The sequence below is a fragment of the Vicugna pacos genome, unplaced genomic scaffold (genome assembly GCF_048564905.1).
Source record: "Vicugna pacos unplaced genomic scaffold, VicPac4 scaffold_21, whole genome shotgun sequence".
Lineage (NCBI taxonomy): Eukaryota > Metazoa > Chordata > Mammalia > Artiodactyla > Camelidae > Vicugna > Vicugna pacos.
In genome coordinates this window covers 9303634-9326856 of record NW_027328742.1, presented here as the reverse complement: position 1 = coordinate 9326856, position 23223 = coordinate 9303634, and the positions used below count along the sequence as shown (strand labels likewise).

General features: G+C 48.9%; 1 protein-coding gene across 1 annotated transcript in view; it reads left to right on the top strand.

Moving 5' to 3' along the window:
• The window catches only part of LOC140694343 (unconventional myosin-XVI-like), a 148212-nt gene that overhangs the window by 82152 nt on the left and 42837 nt on the right, over positions 1-23223 (top strand). The window contains 4 exon segments of the mRNA XM_072957621.1: positions 511-757; positions 2633-2904; positions 10749-10908; positions 10910-11820. Coding sequence (XP_072813722.1) covers positions 511-757; positions 2633-2904; positions 10749-10908; positions 10910-11820 — 1590 coding nt within the window.

The window sequence follows — 23223 nt, the reverse complement described above, 5'->3', positions numbered from 1 at the left end:
TATAGTCAGTTACCGTGTGTCCGTTTCTGAGGTGCAGCACACAGGCTTGCTGGTAATACGTGTGTAGCGTCTGCAAAGCCTGCTTCATGAGCCTCAGGCGTTTCTGTTAGAATCTGTTAGAACAAAGCGTGATTAGTACTTCCCCAAAGGGTCTGGTCGGAGCTCCACCCAGAATTCTCTGGGTTTGGACTTTGTTCGTTCCCACTGATCTGAATGCAGTCCGTCAATGTCCGGCCTGTGTTACCACAAGAAATGTGGTATTATTATAACATTACCTGCACCATCTCATCCGGGGTGAGGACTTTTGCCTCTAGTGTTATCATCACTGAATTTAGGTATCTCTTTTTAACACAAGATTAGAGTGTTTCAGTCAAGTCCTAGTCTGGGTTCAATACGCTTTATTTCATAGCTGCCCGGACGTGAATGTATCAGTGACTTCTGTTGCTGTCCCTCTGGGTTTCTTGCTTCTGCTTCTCACGTCTGACCCGTGATTGTGTTCTTTTGCCAAAGTTATAAGAGGGTTTTTAGCACACCGGCATCTGCATCAGAAAAGGAGCATCACGCAGCAGGAGGTCACGTTCATCAGGAGCTTCCTGCAGGTCACAGAGGACATGGGGCTGAAGACCTACGACGCCCTGGTGGTTCAGAACGCCTCGGACATCGCCCGCGAAAACGACCGGCTGCGGAGCGAAGTGAACGTGACCTTCCACGAAGAGAAGGCGGAGGCCAGGACCACGCAAGGGGGAGGAGCCAAGAGGTAAGGCCAGACTGGGTGCGCCTGCAGCCACCCCTGTAGCAGGTCCCGTGGAGCTGGAAGATGCCGAAGGAACTAGCCCTTGGCCTAGAGTTCGTCAGATGTGCTGGCACTGAGAGGAACAGGCCTGTGTGCAATCACGGTGTGTTAGGTGAGACCCCCTGACATCTGAAAGGATGCTTTTCCTGGGCCTTCCTTCCGTGAAATAGATGCTCTGTGTGCTAGTTAATCACATAAAATAACTGATTCCCCTACAATGCTTGCCTCTCTTACCATCTCAAGCACAGTTTTAAGGCATCTAATATTTCTGTCTTAGCGAAAATGTACAGCTGGGTTCTCCATCTTTATGCAAGTGTCATGGATATAAGGCTGACTCACAGGAACTTCTGAAAATCTGAAGTTCCCCGGAGTGGAGACGCCACGCCAAAACCGTGAGCGCGGTGAAATCAGGCAACAGTGGCATGCGCTGCGTTTCCCTAGGGAGAGGCTCACATCTTTGCCAAGGAGGAGTACTTTGGGGAAGGTGTTATTTTGAAGTTCACGGATGCTGAGATTGGAATAGACACGTGGGGCCCACCAGGCCCCTCTCCACTTCAGCACTCTTGCCTCTCTGTGACACCCATGATTTACAGCCCTCCCCGGGAGGCCAAGGACCTGGGTGCTTTCTGCCCTAATTTGCTGTCAGAGAGATGTTTGTTTTTCCCCAGGAACTTGGTAAAGTCTAGTGGTTTCTCCCAGAAAACGGTTCCCCTTCGCCTTGACCGCCTGTGTCAAAGGATTTTTTATTAAAGCGGAAATGGTGATGTCTCTCACTAATTAGCTTCAAACATCTCAGTGATTAAATACTGAAAAAATTCCCTTTGTACGGAAAACTGTAATTAAACATTACAGGGAAAACAAATTATCCACTGAGTGCCACGCTTTCATCTTCAGCTAGTTCATTTTCTACACGGGCGTCTGACTTGGCCTCGCAGTGGATCCCAGCCCTGCTGGTGCCCTGCTGCACAGAGATGTAATTACAAAAACAAACGCTCAGAGACTGCATGTAAAAGAGCACATTGGCATCTCCTTGGCACATGATCACATTGACATGTGAAGCCAGAGGAATTTTTTTAAACCAGATAACTATTAATTTTATATGACTTCCAGAATAATATTTATTATCTTCTCTGCTGGAGCTAACCAGCCACCCCAATTTCTCAGTTTCATTATGTATTCATTTGCCCGATACAAAATTAAGTGAAGAAGCATCTGCCTATTTATTTACTGAACACCCGCAGCTCCCTGGGCACGGGGCAGCCAGATGGAGTAATAGAAGAGAAATAATAATTCTGCACATAATTAAATAACTGCTGATGGAATTTAGGTGGCAAGGAAAAGAGAGACAGAGAGACAGGGAGAAGGTGAGTCTCTGATAGTCTGAAGTAAAGTGTGTCCACCTCTGCAAGGGGAAGCAGTGCCGGCCTCCAGTATCTGATGCGTTAGTAGCTCTCTATTAAGATGGATTTCCCAGAAATTATCATTCAGATCGAAATCCTGGCATTTTGATTTGCTTAATAATCAGAGTGTGAACAATTCCTTCAGCCCATGCCTGAGAGCACACGTGGCCCTCCTTGAGACGTCTGCGCTTGTGTGAGATGTTTTCTAGGTGCTCATGTTGAGCGTCCTGCGGGCGTATTTATCCTGAAGCGGGGCTGGAAGGGCAGGAGGCTTTCCCCCGTGTGCCGTGACCAGCAGGCATCCTCCAGCCACTGCAGGAAGCTCTTTACCAAAAAGCCTTGATTATGTCTGCTTGAACTGGTTCATTGTTACCGTCTGAATAATGCATCTGGGTCTCTCTGGTGGGGCCGTGTGTGTCTGCTTCCTACCCTCCTCCAGAGCTGAAGACAAGGGTGGACCCAGGCACTTCCACTGCAGCTCCGTTCCCGTCCCCATGGTGGTGGACAGTCTGGTCCAGTCCCTGGCTGGCGCGTCCACCCGGTCTCCGTCTCTGCACTCGGTGTTCGGCCTCGATGACAGCTGTGGCCTCCCGTCACCACGGAAACAGCCTCCGCCCAAGCCAAAGAGGGACCCCACCACGCGGCTGAGCGCCTCCTATGAGGCTGTGAGCGCCTGCCTGTGGGCTGCAGCCAGCGACTCGGCAGGTGAAGGTTAGCTTCGGGAGGGAGGGAGGGAGGGAGAGAGGGGGTCCACCCTCGGAGGGAGGGGTCCGCCCTCCCCCCCCTCAGGGAGGAGCCCACCCCACTCAGTCGCAGATGCTTGACTTTCTTCCAGCCTTGGAGTGCCATGGCAGTCATGTTGCCCTAATATATTTTTAATAAAATTAAATCCATTGTCGGCTTGCCAGGGGCCCTTTAATCATTAAATATAAATAATATTTATTCAAATCTCTAAGCCTCTTAGGGAAAAGCTACTTATGTATCATTTCTTTAACTCTTATCCCAACTTCAGCATTGAATGAGGAGCCTCAAACCAGAATCATTCAGAAAGTCTTATGGTAATGCTTAGGTGGAGAGGTAGAAAAAATTCATCTCTTTGGGGAGAAGAGTACAAGTGTGTGCGTTTTAGCATCGCTGGTAACAAGGACAATGACAAAAGGGGAACATGACGTTAGAGAAATCGTCTGGAGGACAGTCTTCAGGTGCATAGCGATGGCAGCTTGGGCAGAAAGTGAGGGCTGTCCACAGAAACACGCCTTTCTCCCGTTCTCCCAAAGGACTCCACAAACCAGGAGGGACCCGGAGTCCACGCGGGTCGTGCACACTCCCTGAGAAAGCAGGCTGGTCCCGTTTCCACCAGTAGTACTTGCAGACCAGTGCAGTGGATTTACAGTGCAGATCTCAAAAAGATGGGGAGAAACAGGAGACGGGGGGGCATATTGGGGAAGGAAGACCACATCTCAAAGGCTAAGCCTGATGAGATGGGAAAATGTGAAATAAAGACTCAAGACGGCATGAGAAATGGAAAAAAAACAATACGAAAAAAAGATCGAAAGTTGCACTGTATGGAAGATGGAGGCCACCCAAACCTGAACACCAAATAAACCCTAGGTTTGGATAAGGAGGCCTCAAAATACCCAGGAAGTCTAAAATTGCTTTCAGTTTGTGTGCACAGGGAATGTTCACCTGTCCTAGAGTTGAGATTTCGGAGAAATTCAGGTGCCAGTGTGTCACATAAGTGTGAAAGGAGAGAAAATATTGAGTATAAAGTTGAGTTCTCTCATGTGCAGCCCCAAAACAAAACAAAACAACCCCTCAGTTTAAAAAAGTCACTCCAGAACCACAGGAGATAAAAATCTATATAAAAGCAAATGACGGGGGGGGGGGGGAATGGTTAGAAAGAGGAAGCAAGAAAGGCCACAGGTGTGGAACGCTGAGACTCCAGCTACTGCGAGAAGGCACGGAGCTCCTAAGGCTGCTGTTTACAATGCGTTATGTGACCACTAGACTTGCAAGACTTCTGTATAAATTGCAGGTTCTCAGAACCTCATTTCAGCTCCCATGCGGCTCTGAGATGCTCTGGGTGTCTCCCCGCCCAGCCCCACCCAGCCCCGCCCCAGGGGATGTCACACCTCGGAGGCTGCTGTTGGTTCCTTCTTCAGCATCTGCTGCATTTGTCCTTCCTCCTCATCCTGCTTTCCCTGCAGCCACCCACGCACCTCCTGCGGCTGCAGGCGAACTCCTGCCTTTGGGCATGTGCTTTAAATGGGCCTTTAAGGATAAAAATTCACCTGATTGATGGGATGGAGCAGGTGCGCCGGCTAGTTTTTGTAGCTTAGGAATCAGACTTAAATTCAGATCAGCAGTGCCCTGGATTTCAATAAGCAGGTCGTCAGCAGCGCCTCTGGTCCCACCTTCATGCTGAAGGTGTCCAGAAAGTCGCAACTAACCACTTGTGCCATTTAAATTTAAAATAGTTGAAATTAAATAAAATTTAAAATTTAGTGCCTCAGTCCTTAGTTCCAAGTACTCAACAGCTGCAGGTGTGGAACTTCCCATCCTGCCAGAAGGTTCTAGCAGACAGCACTGATTTCAAATTCTTATTTCTATCACCAGGGCAACACTGAGTTTTTGTTTTTTTTTTCCTGCGCCTAGTAACAGGTCCCACAATTATCCTTCTTCTGCAAAAGTTAGGGAGGAAATCTGTTCATTGATAAAAATGCTCTGTGAACTCTCCTCACAAGAACAAGAACCACCAGTAGAGTTCAAGACCTTTTCCTTCACAAGTAAAACTGCTCATCCATTCAGAAGGTTGTCAGGTGAAAAGAGATCCGCGGAGAATGAAGGCCAAGAGTCTTGGAGGAGCCCGTGGTCAGGGTGCGTTGCAGTCCAGCCCTCCACACGCGCCTCTCTCTCAGGTTTTCATCCAATAAACACGGAGTCGTAAAGCGAGGCGGGCCGGTGGGCTTGGGTTTTTTTCACTATCTTTGCGCCTGAAAAGCTGGAACCAGTTTTATGGGCTGATAAATTTTAACACTTGTTTGCAAACTATTAACAAGCTGGAGCCAACTATTTGAAAGTCTGATTTTTTAAAAGTCTGGGGTTGCTCTTTGCAAACGGAGACAAGGAAAGGAAGACCAGGGTCCCCACTTCACTTTTTCTTTGCCAGGGAGCTCTGAGCTGGGAGCTTTTCTAGAAAGTCGAGTCTTTAAATCCAGCGTGCTGGCCTTCTCCCCAGCACGGCGACGACTGGATGGTCAGGTTTCTCTTGGGCAGCTGTAGGCTCCAACATTGAACCCTGGCCACGTGACCTCCTCACTCACCCTCCTTCACGCTCCAGTAGCCCAGCCCTTACACATAACATCAGAGGAGGAATCCATATTTTTTCATCGCTGTGCAGCCTCCCTGTGCTCCTTGGCGCTCTCTTCTCCATGCTGTCACTCCGCTTCTGTCATAATCCGTGTGGCCATTTTTCTTCCCCCTGGTCTCCGAGGCCCTCGGGGAGAGGCCAGGCTCGTGGAATACACTGAATTCATACGTGTTGAATGGACAGATTGTGAAACAGGCAGTCACGTTCTCCTGTTACATCCAGTGACATGCTCTCAGGGCAGCGTTCAAGGAGAACCTCATTTCTGTCATATTTCAGGTGTTAGATGAAAATATAAAGGGGCTTCTGTGAAAAATAAGTCAGCAAACATGAAGGGTTACACTTTGGATCTTGCCAAATTGTGCTCGTTTTGATTGATTGATGAGAAGCGAATTCTATTTTCATGAAAGCAGTACAAGAAATATATTTCTCTAACATTTATTTATTTGTTCTTAATGAGTATTTATTAAGTACCTACTGTGGTCCAAATGCTATTCTAGAATAAATATATAAACAAGACAGTAAAAAAAAAAGGAAGCTAACAGTATTTCCAAATTAAGCCACACAGCTAACCCATTCTTGTACTTACGTATATAAACTGTGTTTTGCGGGAAATGGAGCTGTATGAATATTTTCTTGATATACAAGCTTCTCTTTTCTTTTTTCTCACATATTTAATATGCAGACATCTCAGTCTGAGTGAGAAGGGGCCCCGATAACTCGTGTCTTGTTACAAAGTCACTGACACGCCTTGGCAAAAAATTCAAAGGGGAAGTATTTCGTACAAGAAAATTTTTATCTCCTAACAGAACTTAAAAATGACACAAGTCATCACACAGTAACTCCGGTAAGAGTCAAGTTTAAGAAATAATGAGAGGGCTGAGAATGTGGCATTTGTCCCTGAAGTTACTGTCAGGACAGTAAGACTTGCCTAAAGGTGGTCTGTGACCATGAAATATCCACCTGACCCCATCTCACTGACATCATCAACTCGTCCCAAATGCTTTGCCCGTGAGTCTTAGGACTCAAACAAATTGTTAAGAAAACTCTTCATGTGAATTCATTTTGAAGAGCCCTTAAGTGCATACTTGCAAGTGAACAGTTATCCAGGGCTTGTGTGGACACACGCACGCACACGCACACACGCACACGCAGGCACACAGGAACAGCCATGAAGCCAGATTAGGCTCTGATTCTCTGACTGTGGTGGTCTCATTCTGGCTGATGCAGAAGGAAGCGCTCCAGGTCCCAGCCCAGACACTGCAGCTCGGCAGTCATGGGGTATTCCAGGAAGTGCGCTACCCACACTCTGTTAGGCACCCCAGGTGACCCGATACCGAGGGACCCCAGACCACGCTCTGCAGAACTCGTGATTAATTTCCGGTTCTGTGGTAATAACATGATGATGGTGGTGACAGCTGACACTTGCTAAGTGTCTAATCTGTGCCAAGCACTATGCTGAGTGTCTTCACTCCCTAGAACTACCTGATGGAGAGAGACTGTCATCCCTCTCCAGATGAGGATGTTGAGTCAGGGAGCAGTGTGTGTCCTGTCCCATGTCACACGCCCGAGCTTTGGACCCAGGCAGTCAGATTCTAGAGAGTCTGTTTCTCAACCACTTCCTGACAAGCCATGCTACTTTCATTTATAATCATTTAATACAAAAAAAAACTTTTCTCTGCATCTAAAGCTTGCCTTGAGGGAATATCATATCAGCTATCCATTGTTGCTTAACACAGCCTCCAGACTTAGATATCTAAATAAAATGTCATCACTTTATTATTGTCTTAGGTTCTGGGTGTCTAGTGAGCTCATCTGAGTGGCTGTCACTCAAGGTCCTCCATGAAGCTGCAGGTGGTGGCTGGAATCGCCTGAAAGCCAGTCACTTGCATCTCTGGTGTCCTAGACATCTGGGGACTGGGACTCCTGGGCCATTTCTATGTCTAGGTGGCTCCTCCACTTGGTTTGAGTAGCCTGGCAGCTTCAGGGCAGCTGGACTTTTTCTAAGGAGAATCAGTGAGTCAAAGGCACATGCGCCAGAAAGGAGAATGCCCCAGGTGGGAACTGTATTATCCCTTATGAACCAGCCTTGGAAGTCAGGCGGCATCTCTTCCACCACTTCCATCCACCAGGCAGTCTCAAAGGCACATCTAGGCTTTAAAAAGTGAAATAGATTCTACCCCTTGGTAGGACTGGGAACATACTGTGGTTTTCAGAAAATACAGACAGTCTCAGTCCATCCTCTGGACAAAGCAATTCACATCCCACCTAAATATAAGAGGCACTCATGCCACCCCTCCCCCAGAGCTTCAGTCCATCATCACATCAAGTCAGTCCAGGGCCCAGATCACACCATTGAAATCAGATCCAGGTATCCTGGCTGCTCGGGTAAAGCCCCTTAGGTGGAGGCTCCCCCAGTACTGTCCCTAACTCTCTGAAGACAAGTTACCTGTTCTCTACACTACTTTTTGTTTGTGCCTTGATTAGGATGTAGTCCCAGTGTCTAGGAAGTGTTTTCCATAGCAGTTAGGGCCATGCTCTGGAATCTTGGCTTGCCTTTGGATATTATTTCCTCACCCACAAGAGGTGACTCCTGTTTGGTGCTGGTAGTTTTCTCAGCTTGACTGCTGCTCATAAAATTTTAAAGCACCGTAGCCTCTTTATTTTGTATTAACTCTACCCTTTTCAAGGCATAGCTGATACAATTCCTTTAAAAGCTTTGTGAGTTTCCTATGAATCAATTTATAATCCACTTCATTAGTCAAAAGCTACATCCACAAATCTTTTTAAGATAATCTCTTCTCTATGTTTTTTTTGTTTCTTTTTTTGTTTGTTTTATTTTTATTTATTTATTTTTTTTACCTGCAAGGTTTCTGTGGGGCAATACTCTTGATATTCTTAGAAGTCCTGTGGTTTTGTTACTTTGAAAGGGTCCAGTGAAGCGCCACCTTAAATCTTTCTGAGGTCTTAATAAAGGGGTTTATAGTCACCTTGGCTTCATCTTTAGATCGTGTTTCCCTGAAAATGCCCGAGATTTATTCTCTGCTTACAAATCATTTCTTAACTTCAGAGCTTTTTGCTATCTGGATGGCCTGGCAGTGAGAAACAATTTTATTTTCAAACTCAGAAAGTCCAAACTCCTTTATAGTTAATAGTTCTTTCTTTAGATTATCTGTTTTTCTGTAGGCAGCTGGGAGAATCTAGGGGGCTGCTTTTACACCCTAAAAACCTCCCTACTTACATCATCCAGGTCCACAGGTGTGTCATCCAGTTCCCACTTTACTGCAGGTGACAGTGTTGCTAAACTTTCCACAAAGGTGTAAAAAGGCTTATGTTTCCTTCAGGACCCAGTGTCTTCCTCACTTTCCTTTAAACCTCACCAAGAGCTTTCCTGAGGGTCATGCTTCTGCTAATAGTCTCTTCAAGACTCCCCTGGTCTCCATGACCCTGTAGTAGCAACATTACAATTGTGTCTGGTTCACTGGCTTTCTGGAAGAAGCTTACGAGTGGCTGTGTCTTAGCACGTTGAAAGCCTGGGGTAATGCTCTTCTGTGACAGAATGTGCAGTTTGGGTATTCTGTGCTCTTAAAAGTTGGCTGCTTTGGGGGAAACCCTGAATATACTGGCATTCAAAGATGTCCCCTGAGTTAGAAAATGAACTGTGTCCTTTTCCATTCTCACTTGGAGGGCTGCCGTTTGTTCCATGCTTGCAGGGTGTCAGCATCTGAGCTCAGCCCTGACATGCAGTGTCTGTTTTACCTCTGAGAGAGTCACTGATATCACCCCGTTATGCATGACTGCACTGAAGCCTGGAGAGGTTTGATCAAGACCTCTTTTTAAATTGTAATTTGCACCAGTGCCATCCCTGCAAACACACACACACAATTCTGTGACCCTTTATGGCCAATGGTTCCCACTTCATAGCGCACCCTAACATGCTATAGTATTTGCTCATTTGTTCTCTTTACTTCTTTTTTATTGTCTGACACACCTCCCAGTGGGGCAGAGGAAGGCGGGGCGCACTTTCTGTATATTCACTAATGTGTCTCAATAAATACCAGCTAAAGGCATGCCTAGAATGATAGCATAAAAAAACAGCTGTAGTGGGACGTGAATCCAAGTCTATCTGATTCCAAAGCCTTTCTTGTTAACCCTCAGAGTGGAGTTGTCACCCCAGAAATGGAGATGGGACTCCCATCACATGTGCAGTCATCATGAGAGAAAACTCCAGCTGCCCTGAATCACTCAGGAACGCAGCACAGTTAGACGTACTTATTTATATCAAGAATTCCTACAGATTCACAAAAGACCAAATTTGTAAAGTAGTTAAAGATTTTTGAGAAGTTTTGATATTTCAGTAATTTTCTAAAATTAGCATCTCAGTGTCCAGAGAAATTAGATTTAATAAAATCTTCCATAATTTATAGTAAATAAATGAGAAAGAGAAGTCTTTTAGAATTTTTTAACTTAAACATGAATAAATGTTTTGAGTCATATTTAAATAGTCTTTCTGCCTCTTTGAAAGTTAGTTCATACTAATAATATTATGCTCATTTGTTTTCTTAAATACTTTCCCTTTTTTCAACTTAAGTTCTCACTTAAGTTCTTTAATATTAGCCTCTTCACTTCCCTGTTAAAGCTGTTAGGATTCAAATATATTAGTTAGTGGTGAAACTCGCCCTTGGCATAATTTTAACAAGGTCCTTTTTGGAAAACTGGTCTGTCCACGCACGTAGCTGTGGGCGTCGGTGTTGGCTGTGTTCGCTTCAGTCTGAATGATCGGCCGAGGCGTCTCCGCAGGAGGCACCCACCGGGGCCAACTCGCTGCGCTGCTTGTCCTCCCTAGGCTTCCATTTCCTCGTCTCTGAAATCGTGAGGATGGGGCAGCCAGTGGTCACTTAGTTCTAACCTGCGGCAGGCCCGAGCGCAGGTGCCAGCAGGTGCCAGCAGCAGCGCGGCCCCTCCCTGGCCCGCGGCTGGCCTTCCTGGGCCTGCTTGGGTCCCCCCTGGGGGTTGTCCTGCAGCTGCACGATCAAATCTCGCTCTCCTCTTGGCAGCGGCGGGCCGTGTGGGGAGACCTGGGCCCCTGAGGGTGGAGGGGCGCAGGCCGGGTCCTCGGGGTCGGGGGTCCCGGCGGCTCCGCCAGCCGGGCCGCCTCGCACAGCCACCCTCTCTGTCCCTCACGCAGGCCTCGCCCGGCCGCGGCCGCACAGCGATGACTACAGCGCCATGAAGATTCCGCCCCGGAAGCCCAAGAGGAGCCCGCACACCAAGCTCAGCGGCTCCTCGGAGGAGATCGCGGGCGCGCGGCAGGGCGCGGCCAGGGCCGGGGGCGCGCGATGCGGAGGGTCCGGCCTGCAGCGCGCCCGGGGGGTCCCCGCGCCCCCCCGCGCGCCAGCCCGAGCCCGAGCCCGTGTACATCGAGATGCTGGGCCGCGCCGGCAGCCCCGAGCAGGCCGAGGCCGTGTACGAGGAGATGAAGTACCTGGCGCCCCCCGACGACCCCGGCGGCCGCGGGGTGGGCGCCTCTGCGGCGTCCGCGTCGCTGCCTCTGCCGCGCGAGGCTCGCGGCCCCTTCCTCCCGGAGGACGGCGACGCCGGCAGCCCCGCGCCTGGGCCCGGCAGGGACGCGTGCGACATCCCCGCGCCCTTCCCCAACCTGCTGCCGCACCGGCCCCCGCTCCTCGTGTTCCCCCCCACCCCGGTCACCTGCTCCCCCGCGTCCGACGAGTCGCCCTTGACTCCCCTGGAGGTGAAAAAGCTGCCGGTCCTGGAGACCAACCTCAAGTACCCCGTGCAGCCCGAGGGCGCCAGCCCCCTGTCCCCTCAGCACCCCAAGAACCCCAAGGGGGACGGCGACCAGCCCGTGTCCCCCGGCGCGCACAGAGCCTCCCCGCCCCCCACGCCCCCGCCCGCGCCCCCCGCCGCCCCCCGGCCGCCCGCACACTTCACCTTGGTGCCCGAGCCCGGCGTGGGAAGGCCGGGGGCCCCCGCAGACCCGCCCAAGGGCCCCCCGAAGCTGGACTTGGCCCAGGCGGGGGCGCCCTGCAGTCCCTTCTCCAAGATCCCCTACTCACCTGGGAAGGCGGCCTGGGCCGACCACAGGAGGGCCCACCCCGGCGCCCCCTCCCCGGTGCCCTGCAGCCCCCCGAACTCCAGGCCTCTGGGCAGCCCCCTGGACGAGCTGGCCAGCCTCTTCAACTCGGGACGGAGCGTGCTCCGGAGGTCGGCGGCCGGGAGGAGAATCCGCGAGCCCGAAGGTGAATCGCGCGCACTGGGTCGTTAGGTTCCTGGGTCTAGGTGTGCGGATGTCCGCTCAGATCCAATTTAAGTCATGTTTGAGGTGATGGTGGTGGTCGTTATGAGCAGATAACGACTTAAAAAGTCTTGTGCAACCCGTAAGGCCAAGGAGGTAAGAACGAGTATTTCTGTTTTGTAGATAAAAGTTTACCGTCTGAAAATACGTAGCGCTAAACTGGGTTTAACGCAGCCTGTGACTTGGTAAGAATTAGACAGAGCAAGATTCAGCTTGAGCCACTGATGTCTGGTTCCTAATAATACTCATTTCCAACATGGACACGGCGTTTTTGTGACACTGTGGTGCGGGCCCCTCAGCTGTGCAGTTCGCAGTTGCCCCTGGAGTGTCCTCCGTCTCGTTTCCCACCTCGCTTCCGCTTCAGGTTCCTGGGTTGACCGCCTGTCCAGTGACTGCCTTACACTCAGGACCACTCACTTTGTATTGTTTTGAACGAATGATTTTTTTTTCTTTTGCTTGTATACCGCACTCAGAACGCTTTAACTCAGTTCTGTTAAATCCGCATCTTGTCCTAAGCAGCTCAGCCTAACGCCTGGTTAGCCGTTGACAGTCCAGTCAGGTGAGCTCAGGGCTAGGCTGCGGCGGCCGGAGGCTGTTGCCTGTGTTACAGAGTGTTTCTTTAGTGTCCCTGTAAAAGCGGAGCTTACTGAGCAGAAGACTCCTCACTGAGAGCTTTCTGCTCATCTCTTGTTTGTAGTTAACCACATGCGACAATGAGGCCTTTGTGCCAAAGGTGCTGTTTGGTCACAGAGTCTCTTAATAATCATAAAAAAGATAGTCATCTTCCAAAAAACATCCTAAGTCTTTTATGCAAAAAGTTGTCCAATGTTCTGTGTTTCAGGGAAGAATTACATCAATATAAAGTGTCTTCTCTTTAAGGGAGTTGTACCAGGTCCCTCAGTCATGATGCCATTAACCCGAATGTGGATGCCAACTCTTAACATCCGCATTTTACAGAGGTCGGGAGCTTCAAAGCGAGGAGGTTAAACACCTTCCTTAAGGTCAGGTGGTAGAGTGGAAATAAAAATTTGACTTATGACATAATGTTCTGTTGTAGACATTAGCCTGCTCTTTCTCCTAAAGAAAATAACAAATACGTTGGCTTTCCTCATTTGAGGAGGTCCAAAAACTCCGGCAAATCTAGAAAACATTCTGAATAAGTGAAAAGTAGGTCAAAGCTAAGAACACTTAGCAAATGAATGAACCACCTACTCCCTCTTACTCTTCAGACAAATCAACTAATTGTTTAGCTAACAATTTCTTCTTAATTATAGGCCATTAATAAATGAAATTGTCCTTGTAAGCAGGAGATTGTTTGAATTTCCCAAATCATGTGTTTCATTCCAATGAACGACATGGAAATCTAAGGGAACAGCATTAAAGGAACAAATTAATATTTGCTTTTAGATATATATATGTATTTTAATATATGCTTATTAAGACCGCATAAACCTCATTTTACTATAGATGGGAGTTGGGTGAATTCACCTTGGCTCTATTCAAGAAAGTGAAGTTACTGAATTTCTAGACATGCGTCATGGTTTGGAAATCCCTAAGTCTAGGCTCTGAGCAGAGTGGGTTACAGGGAGGCCCCCAGGCGGGGTGCAGGGACGTGCTAATCATGTTTCCCGTGGAGGCTCTAGCCAGCATTTGAGAACACACAGCCAAACCTCAAGAACAACATCATCGTTAGTGCAACTCTAAAATTACGAAACATCTATTTTCCTACCGTGGGCTTTTACAGAACGTTCTTTATTTTGAAAAGATTGACTTGAGCCACTTAGGATTTTCTCACAAGTAGACGAATTGGCAGCACCTGCCCTGGCGCTGCAGTCAGAGACCAGGTCAGCCCCATGGGCCAGGCGTCGGGGGTTCCAGCAGTGCAGCTGAGAACTCTGTGGTTCTGGATGGTCCACGGCGAGCGGAATACACTTCCCAGCTTGCAGGCTGTATTCTCATGGGATGGGCAGGTTTTAGAATGTAAAAGGGGCTTAATAAGAAGACATGGAAGAAAAAGATAGTCTTAACATTGGAGCTGCTTATATGATTATTAAGGTTTACACCATTTGATCCTGAAGCCAGTAATCCATTTCTTCTGAATGAATTGCGTGGCTGTTATTAATGATTTACTGTCGTCTTGGGACTCCTTTCCTTTAAAGTTCTAAATCTTCTACCTTCCCTTCTTTATACTTAAAGAGATTTGTCTTTTCACCTGAAATAGCTTTCTTACCCAAGAACCCAGTGGGTGGCTAATTCAGCCTCAAGTCACCTAAATTAATTACAGCTCATTTCTTGGATATTTGTGAGATGGGGAAATTGTACTGCATGTTTGCAGAAGGGTTCAAAATATTCCCCTTGCTTCTTTGGAAAGTGACCTTGAGGAGATTAAACTGCTCCTTCTTACCCTGCTAGAGATATTTCCAGTTAAAATATTCAGGAGGGTGAACTGTGGGTAGGAAGTGAGGGCCTTTGGTGTTTAATTCCACTCCATAGACTTAGATGTGGGATTCTATAAACACGATGTTTCTCAAAACAGTTCATTCTCTATAGACTCTTGGATATTCCATTTGAGGCACACCAAGTCATAGAAATTCCAAGAATCCAGGATGCAGATACAGAAAAATGGTGATTGTGCAGGTGGTAGGTGTGTCTGTAACCTGAGACAAGTCATACAGCAGCAAGTCACAGAAGTGCCCGCTCTGCCCCAGGCATCATTTTAATAACCTGCTTAATTCTCGCAAGACTAAACGCTGTCTGCTGCTAGTATCCCATTTGACAGATGGGATAACTAAGGCACAGAGATTAAACTTGCTCAAAGTCTCTTTCCTTTGAGAGACATAGCCTGACTTGAATGCAGTGGAACGTGTTCCACAAACTCAAAAATGCCATATGTGTCTTTTACAGCCCATGGGTGTATGTATACAATTTTGGAATACTGTCTGGGGGCCACTTGGCCCTTAAAAGTAAGAACGACTAAGTGTTAAAATTGTCTATGCCTTTCTGTTTATTCTGTTCATTCACAAAGTGTTTTTCAACTGATTCTATAATATGATTGATGTTCTTATGCTAATTATTGATAGTTGCTCAGTTTCAAAAATTATGAGACCAAATTCAAATGAAGGGGGAGAGTCATTGGCTTGTTTGGGCCACCAGGGTGTGCCATTGCTCCAAATGGCACTGAAGCAGCTGGTTGTTTATCTGGAAGGAGAAATAAAATGAGTCTGTTATTCTGGACCTAGTGAAAAAGATCAGGATGCACAGACATTGACAGAGATGCGGGCCACCACGGAAATCTGAGAAGAAAGTGGAGGAGCTTGATTTGCAGAATACTCTGTAAAAGACAGTATTGTATTACTTTCTGATACTGTGTGTGTTTAGTATATATGATGTACAGAGATAGTTAAAAATCATACTGACAACAAAATATGTACACACAATATTTCTTTGCATATAGTAGGTGTTTATTAAATGCACTTGATGAAAACCTACCTTTAAAAAAGCAGTTTGACTTATAAATATATCTGATAAATCTAGCCCTTGTGGCATTTTTACTTAAAAAAAACCACTTAAGCCAAATGGAAATTACTCCTAATTTCAAGCATTTTATTTTATTGCATTAACATTCCAAATAAGAGTGTTCTGAGTTTTTAAATCAGAGTATTATATAAATGAATTTTTTTACAGTATGATACTTGATTCCATAAAGCCATTTACTTTAAAAAGAATTCTTTTTAAAGTTGGTTTTATGGAAAATTTCAAACACATTTAAAAGTAAGGAGAACAGACTAACGAACTCTCTCTAGGGCCAATTCTGTCTCGTCTTCACTCCTGCCCAGTTCCCTCTGCCGTCATCGGACTGTTTTGAAGTATGTCCCAATGTCAAATCAATTTATTAATAGATATTTATAAATATTTTATTATAGAAGTCCTTTAAAAAATAAAATATTTATTCTTAAGTCACTGTAATTAGCATAGACCAATCAATCCGTTTGAGCTTCACGGATGTGAGATTTCTGCTCAGGATGGAAGCCTGCCTCTGGACACTGGAGCATCGCTTTTCATGATATAAACAAAATAATTCTCAGGAGTGAGCTTCCCCTGCAACAACAGTGGCCGGCAAGCTCTCCCACAGGGACTTCAAGAGGCTCAGAGCACAGCCCCGGCCGTGGGCAGCCATGCAGACCACTTTCCCACAACAACAACAACAACAAAAATGTGGATTTCTAAGTATCGCATCCAAACAGAGCTAAGTACGAAATGTCAGCATTCCATCGGACATATAGTTGCATCTTAAATCAGTATTTTATGAGGTCTTGATGTTTGTCTGCCAAATTAAGCACAATTACTTATGCATTGTTTAGTTACAAGAAGATGCTCCAGAATCACCACAATATCACAGAATCACAGGCGGAGACCTACGGTCTGCTCAGGGATAGTGTCGGTAAACTGCCACTCTCTGCTCCTGGTGTTTGAAACAGAAGTTTCAACGGTGTCTTCACTTAATCTGTGATGCAGTCTAATGAGATTGCAGCCTGAGAACTCGGTCCTCCGTAGGCAAATCTCCACATCCCATAGCAGGATGCAGGGCTTGCCGCCCCAGAGGCTTCGTGCCGCCTCACCGGCGCTGCATCCTGTGCCGAGCCCTTCCCCTCTCACTCCCCACACGCTTTGCTTTCTCTCCATGGTGATTTATTTGTGGGGAGGGCGGTAGCCGGAGGCTTCAGGAAAATTATAGAGGGCGTGGACGGACAGGCACATAGTTTACTGATGTGTTGTGGGGTGTTTTCCTGCCTCGCGTGAAGATCTCCCTCCCCTGAGAGTGAGGAATGCCTCCGTGTTCTGGAGCCGTTTGAAATCAACACGAGATTTCCCTCATTTTCCAAATGAGCAGGTCTTCGGGCAAGTCCTCTGCTTGTCACTCAGTGGACGCCAGGCAAGGATGAGCCAGAGAAAGGTGCTCCCCCCACCCCGGCCCCCGCCTCCGCCGTGTGTCAGTGAATCTGAGCTTTGACGTAAGGAGAGTCACTCTCTCTGTGAGAAAAGGCTTGCTTCACCCACGTCCTGGCCCCTCCGCGCTGACGGACAGCATCTGAGTCTGGAAATCGCAGCCGTGCCTCGCCACGTCTCTGCTTCCCCAGACGTCCAGCACACACAATACTTAGGCCATCTGCACTTGGACGAGAGCTTTCCGCTGGCGTAAGCTGATCAGCAGCCAAACTGACCTACGTTAGGAGCACAAAGCTCTTGGTCCTCTGTGTTAATTGGACGTTTTTACAAAAGAACCTACGCTTTGTTGTGAATGTTCATGAGGTTTTTTTCTCACACTTTACAGCACCTTCTCTCAGGAATTCACACGGGGAGATCGTGCAACCAGCGACCTGTAAACCGGGCTTGCATTAACTTGTACAGCGGACTCCCTCGCAGTCATCCAAGAAGCATCTACTTAATGCGAGCGCAGGGCTTGCTACTGGGAACCAAAGAAGAGAGAGAATCGGCGTGCCCTGCCCTCTCACAGACACCGGGGGACAGCTGGGTCCACCCCATTTCAGTGAGGGACAGTCTAGCAGGAAGCGGCTTTACCTGGGGGGCCACAAACCATTCGTGGGGCCGTGGCTGAGCCCCAGGCGGCCTGGGGGCCTCGAGCTATGCTTGTTCCTTGTTTGGGGAGAGACTTCACAGGCTTCATCCGATGCTCACAAAGTGTCGGCGACCTGGGTGGAGTGCAGGGCCCTTCCCTGCAGCAGACGGGCACAGGTGGTGACGGCGGCTGGGAGGAGGAGTGCGTTGCCACTGTGGAGTCTAGGAGAGCCCGGTGCCAGGGCCGACCTCGAGCAGGACAGGTGATGCGTGAGGATGGTGGGGCACGGAGTTCCCCGGGTGCAGAAGGAAGGGTTAGATATGGCAGCTGGAGTTGCTGATGTGGGGTGAGCCCTGCCCCTGAATGTGTGCTCAAGGTACCTGGTCCTTTTAGCTGGGAGCATGAGACCAGAGAGGGCTACTGGTCTGCATGGACACAGACCAGGTGTGTTTTCGACCTGGACACTTGGCGGCAAGACCCGGCATCCTCTCGCACGTTCCTCTTCTGTCTTGCGAGCATTCAGCATTAACCCCTGGGGTCGCTCCTACAGAGCCGGCCGGGAGCCAGAGGGCGAAGGTAAACCCAACGGAGGGCAGCAGTCCTAGGTACGTGCGTGTGACCTCCGACAGCGGGAGGTGCTCAGAAGCACCACGGAGCGCGTGGTCGTGGCACTCTGTGAACAGCTGACATTTGTAAGTGGCTCTTTCCTGTCGGCCAGCGTGCTGACGTCCCTTGTCCCTGGGTCCTGTCTCCGAGACCAGCGGAGCAGGTGTCAGCCTCCCCATTTACTCATGAGCACTCAGGGACTCGGAGGGGTTAGGTGGCTTTCCCATAATCGCAGAAACTAGTCATTCCCAGGGTCAGAAGTCAAGCACGTCCCTTTTCTTCCAAACCCTGGATTCTTCCTATTATAGCATTCTTCATCTCCAAAAACAAACAAACAAACAAAAACCAATTAAAATGTAGGAATGATGCAAAGGCCCTGTCTCAGGAAGTCACTCCCTTCTGAAGGTAAACGTGAACTCCTCACCGGGAGATCTGGGACGAGGGCACAGAAAACTCAAAAAAAGCCACATGCAGCTGCTGGGCATGCTCCTGAGGGACATGCAAGGGCCGTTTTCACCTGAGAGGAGGTTCTTTCAGTGCCGCTTTTCTATAAAACCTCTCCGCTCTCCTGTCACACAAAGCACCCGCTTTGGGTCAGGGACGCACAGCACACAGGCTGCGTCAGAGTACGTCCTCACCTTCAAAGACCGGCTCCTGGCCTTCTGTCTCCCTTTGTCTCAGCCTCCGTGAGGGCTTGCTGGGCACAGCGCCTGCCTACAGGGAAGCGGCCACTCACGGAGGTTGCATTCTTTGCAGAGTGCCCACCCAGCGCCTTTCCTGAAGGAAGTATTTGACTCTGCAGGATGTGAGCGGCCATCCTGGTCGTGGGGCATCTCAGATGCCTGCTCAGGACCAGCCGGAAGGTAAAGGTGTAGCGACCCTCACCTCGTCCCCGGAGCCGTGCTGAGGGCCGCAGGGTGGTCAGCCGTGGTCCTCGGCAGCTGCCGGGAGCAGGGCGGGAGAGCGGACACACCCAGCGTAGCTCTCCTCGTCCATCTCTACGGCAGCTTCTGGTTTTCTAAATTATGTGGTTGCGGAAGCAGAGAGATAACAGTGAACTTAGAAACACGGCTGAATGAGAAATTAGTGTCGGGCCCCGACTCAGAGCCCTGCAGCACATGTTTGCTGGGAGAATCTTCAGCTCTTCAGGTCTCCTGAGCTGGGCACCTCCACTGGGTCCTGCTACCTCGTTATTCTTGGAAACCCAGAAGCAAAACCAAGTGGAGAGTTGTGACAATTAAATATTTAGATCAACTGATCAAAACGTTACCCTCTGAATAGTGTGAGTTGTCTGGGGAAGTTTCCTTAACACATTGGCCGTGCAGCTGCAGCTGGTAGCACGCAGCCGTCCCAGGGACTCGGATCTTGCATAAATAGTTCTTCATCTTGAGATGAGCCAAAGGAGGCTGGGGAGCCAGCGCATCTGGGCTGTTCTCCGAGGCCCCGTCCGTGGGAGGAGACTCCATTGTACCTGGAAATCTGGGAGAAAAAGGCAGTCTTTTCCGAAGCGGATTATTTTTCATAACCCTGGAAATATTTTTCATACCGTCAAGCCGTTAAAGCAAGTGGCCATTGTGTACAGTGGGTCTCTCTGCTAGATTCTGAATTAAACTCCCACTGGGGGCTCCAAAGAGAAACCCAGGGCTTTATCCTCTAAGCCACTCGGAGACGCTCCGTAAGCAAGTTAATAAAGATCTTCCTGACTATCTGCATCTCATTCTTGCCACATAATACAATGTCCTGGGGTTTCCTTCCTTTTGTGAAGAAATGCTTGGAAGAGACATGGTGCATGGAATGTTTTCCTAAAGATGGGCTGGCTTGCTACCCTGTTCTCTCCTTCCATATGAGCACTGGAAGAAAAAACCCTGTTTCTTAATTACCTAAGAGTGTTTAGGTCCTTTATGCCAGTTGAGTCATTTTTTATGATTAATTCTCAGATTAGCCTAGAAAATTCCACACCATCTGAGAGTGAGCTCTCTTCGGGGTCACGGTACCCAGTGCGCCATCCCAGGAGCCAGCAGTCCCCCTCCTACCCACCCACCCACCGTATGCAAACCTTCTCAGACCCTCTCTTAGCCTGGCTTTCTCTCCTTTCTTCTTTTGATTTCTCCTCACAATCTGCAGTTTCATACTTAGTGTGCATTTGCAATTACTGGGCCATCGCAATTTCACGTGCAGTGAATACACGTTAATTGTAACAGGACAATAGACAACAATCTGGTTCGGTTCCTCCCACGTAGATGATGAGGTCCTGAAATAGGCAGGGCCCAGACCAGGCAGGTGCGAGCTGGACGTGCGCTGACATGCGTTTCCAGCGGAACACTCCCTTTGCCAGTTCCCGGGGAGGCCGTGCATCGCCCAGAGTCCTGCAGAGCCTCCAGAAGAGCCACTCCACACCCAAACTCCACTCCGGCTCATGATCAAATATACTCTTCCAAAAAAAAAAAAAAAAAACAAATGTCCATCTTAAAGAAGGGAAGGACTGACGGGTACATCAGAGGTCCCACAGGAAAAATTCCCAGGCATGTTTGGATCTGGGTTTTATTACTCTCTTTGATGTGGAAAGACCCAGGAGGTAAGAGACGGAAGACTTGAGCAAAGCAATGGGTGAAAACTGCCCCTCTGCAGGCATTTGCATGTCACTGAAAAGCAAAGTAAAACTCGCAGCCCTTAAATGACTTCCTGAAGTCACGTTTGTTCGTTTGTTCGCTGAAGTTACCTTTGCTTAATTCCAGTTCCCAGGTGAGGCCACCAGCCGATGGGGCCAGGCTGGTTTTAGACGCAGGATGAGGGGGTGGCATATAGAGCACAAAGGACTAGTTTAACATAGGGTGACCCCCACAATACTTCTCCCCGTTCACTTTATCTTTTTTTCAAGTAAATGACTGATGCTCAGTGGCAGATCTGTAGTGCAAAAAGAGTGATTTTCAAAAATTTTTCATGAGAATTGTATTAACTTTATTTTGTCTCTTGGTATTTAACCACTTCTATGTGTGGCTCGGAATGGGGCCCCTCTTGAAATTTTAACAGATAAATTGCTTTAAGAATAACTCCTTCAGTCCTTTAGAAAGATGTAGTCTGCACTCGCTCCATTTCAGGGACACTGTCGTCTGCTCCCATCTTCACATGCTGTCCTGGTGCCTTCTGGGCATCCCTGTCTCCACCAAGCAGACCTCAGCACAAGCCGAGATGTGGCTGCATCACTTACGTGTCGTACAAGACAGTCAAACTCTGATTGCTGGCATTCATTTCACTGATGGCGTTGCAGCCACGGGGGGAGTCTCCTCTGCTCACTTACTCAGGCTTGAAATCACGTCTGATGGACGGAGGCTGGGATGCTGACATGGGACAGCGGCACTATGCTTCTAGATGATGGGGAGGGATCAAAAAAATGTCTTTTTAATCTGATGATCATTAGAAAACTCAGGGATGTGGTCCAGCTGCCAATCAGAGAGCATTCCCCTTGCTGCAGGGATCGAATCCATCCTAGGAACTCTGTAATGATTTTAGGGAAGACGGTCCATTTTTTAGATAATAAAATCATTCTATGACATGGCCGCCAAGACATACAGTTCTTCTCAGAATTTAAACCATCAGAGGTTCACCTCAGGCAAAGAGATTCAACTCGCCGTAGAATTGTGTGTTGCTGTTTGCTACCTGCCTCAAGTTTTCAAAAGGTTTTGGAAAAGTCATTTAATAAGAAAGGGGAGCTTCATTCATCTGTTCAGAAAATGCACTGAGGGTCTGTTTTGCACTGGGCATTGTAATAAGTTGTATGGATTTTAAAAGTGAAATACAGGGTCTGCTGGGAAGCCGCTCACAGCAGGGAAACACGGAAAATCCAAGGCACCAGGTAGCGAGGGAGGAAGTGAGTGAGGACACCATTCATGTTTCTCCAAACACTGCCTACCCTTAATGCCTGTGAAACACTGCATTTTTATTCGATTCATGCAACTCTCTTTCGTTTTTAAATGTTTACTGTGACCCACTACACTGATTTCCCAAATATGACCTTGAAACACTGGTCCGGAGGGTAGGATTTAGATGGAGGGGTGACGAGACTGTAGGCAGACCCCTCCCTCCGGCTGAGGCAGCGTGAGCTGCATCAGGACTGTGAGGAGGAGGGTTCAGAGCAGGGCAGATGCCATCAGTAAGTGACGCTTGGGGGAGCGACACCAGGGTGCGTGGAGAGGCGCTTCTATGTTCATTTGCATGTAAACATGTATACTTCACAAATGGTTAATGAGAAACGCTTACTTGCAGGCGTTTGAGGAGGGGACCCCACCTCCTGGCTGGCTCAGGGGGTCTCCTCCTACAGCCCGGGGTGAAAGGCGGGCCCACGGGAGACCCCGGTCAGCCCTTTCCCACGGGGTCCCAGTGGCTCATCCATCCTGAGTAACTGGCATCCGGGCTGTGACAGCTCCCAGGAGACTCAGTCACCTGCACGTAGGGATGGAGGCCAAGGGAGTTAGAAATGCCAACCAGTCTGCCCAGGGAGGGACCCAGTCGCAGGAGCCGGCGGAGAAGGAGGCACGCGGCTCGAGGAGGCTTCGGACAAGAACTCACGTCTACAGAGACATTTCAATGTGTGACGGAAGGCGCTGCGGGCTGGCAGCCAGCCACCGTGGGCAGGGGCTGTCCCGGGGGGGCAGGGGCCCGCCACACGTTGTCACCCTGCAGAGACGCCCCTGCCCCAGGCTGAGATGGCTGCTGTCCTGAGCCCCCGCGGTCCCCAGTGTCCTGCCCCCCAACCCGTCCCCTCCCTTAGGTGCTGACACAGGGAGAGGCTCCCAGGGCCCCGTGGGCCTGGGCCTCTGCCCTCTGGGCTGTGCGGTATTTGAGGGCGGACACATTTGTGATTAGTTCTGAGCAAGACTCGACCCCCACCACTGCCTTCTGGTTTTTGCCTTTCGCTGACCTCCCTGGTTGTCCCTGAGCGCGCTGCAGTGCCGTCAGTGAAATGAATGCTGGCAGTCAGAGGCTGCCTCGCGGGACACGTGAGAGATGCAGCCGAATCCTGGCTTGTGCTGAGGCTCACGTGGTGGCGGCGGGACACCCGGAAGCCCCCAGAACAGCATGTTGTGACAGAAACAGAAGGCAGTGCCCCGAAATGGGGCAGATGTAGATTGTATCTTTCTCAAGGGCTGAAGGGGTTATCCTGAA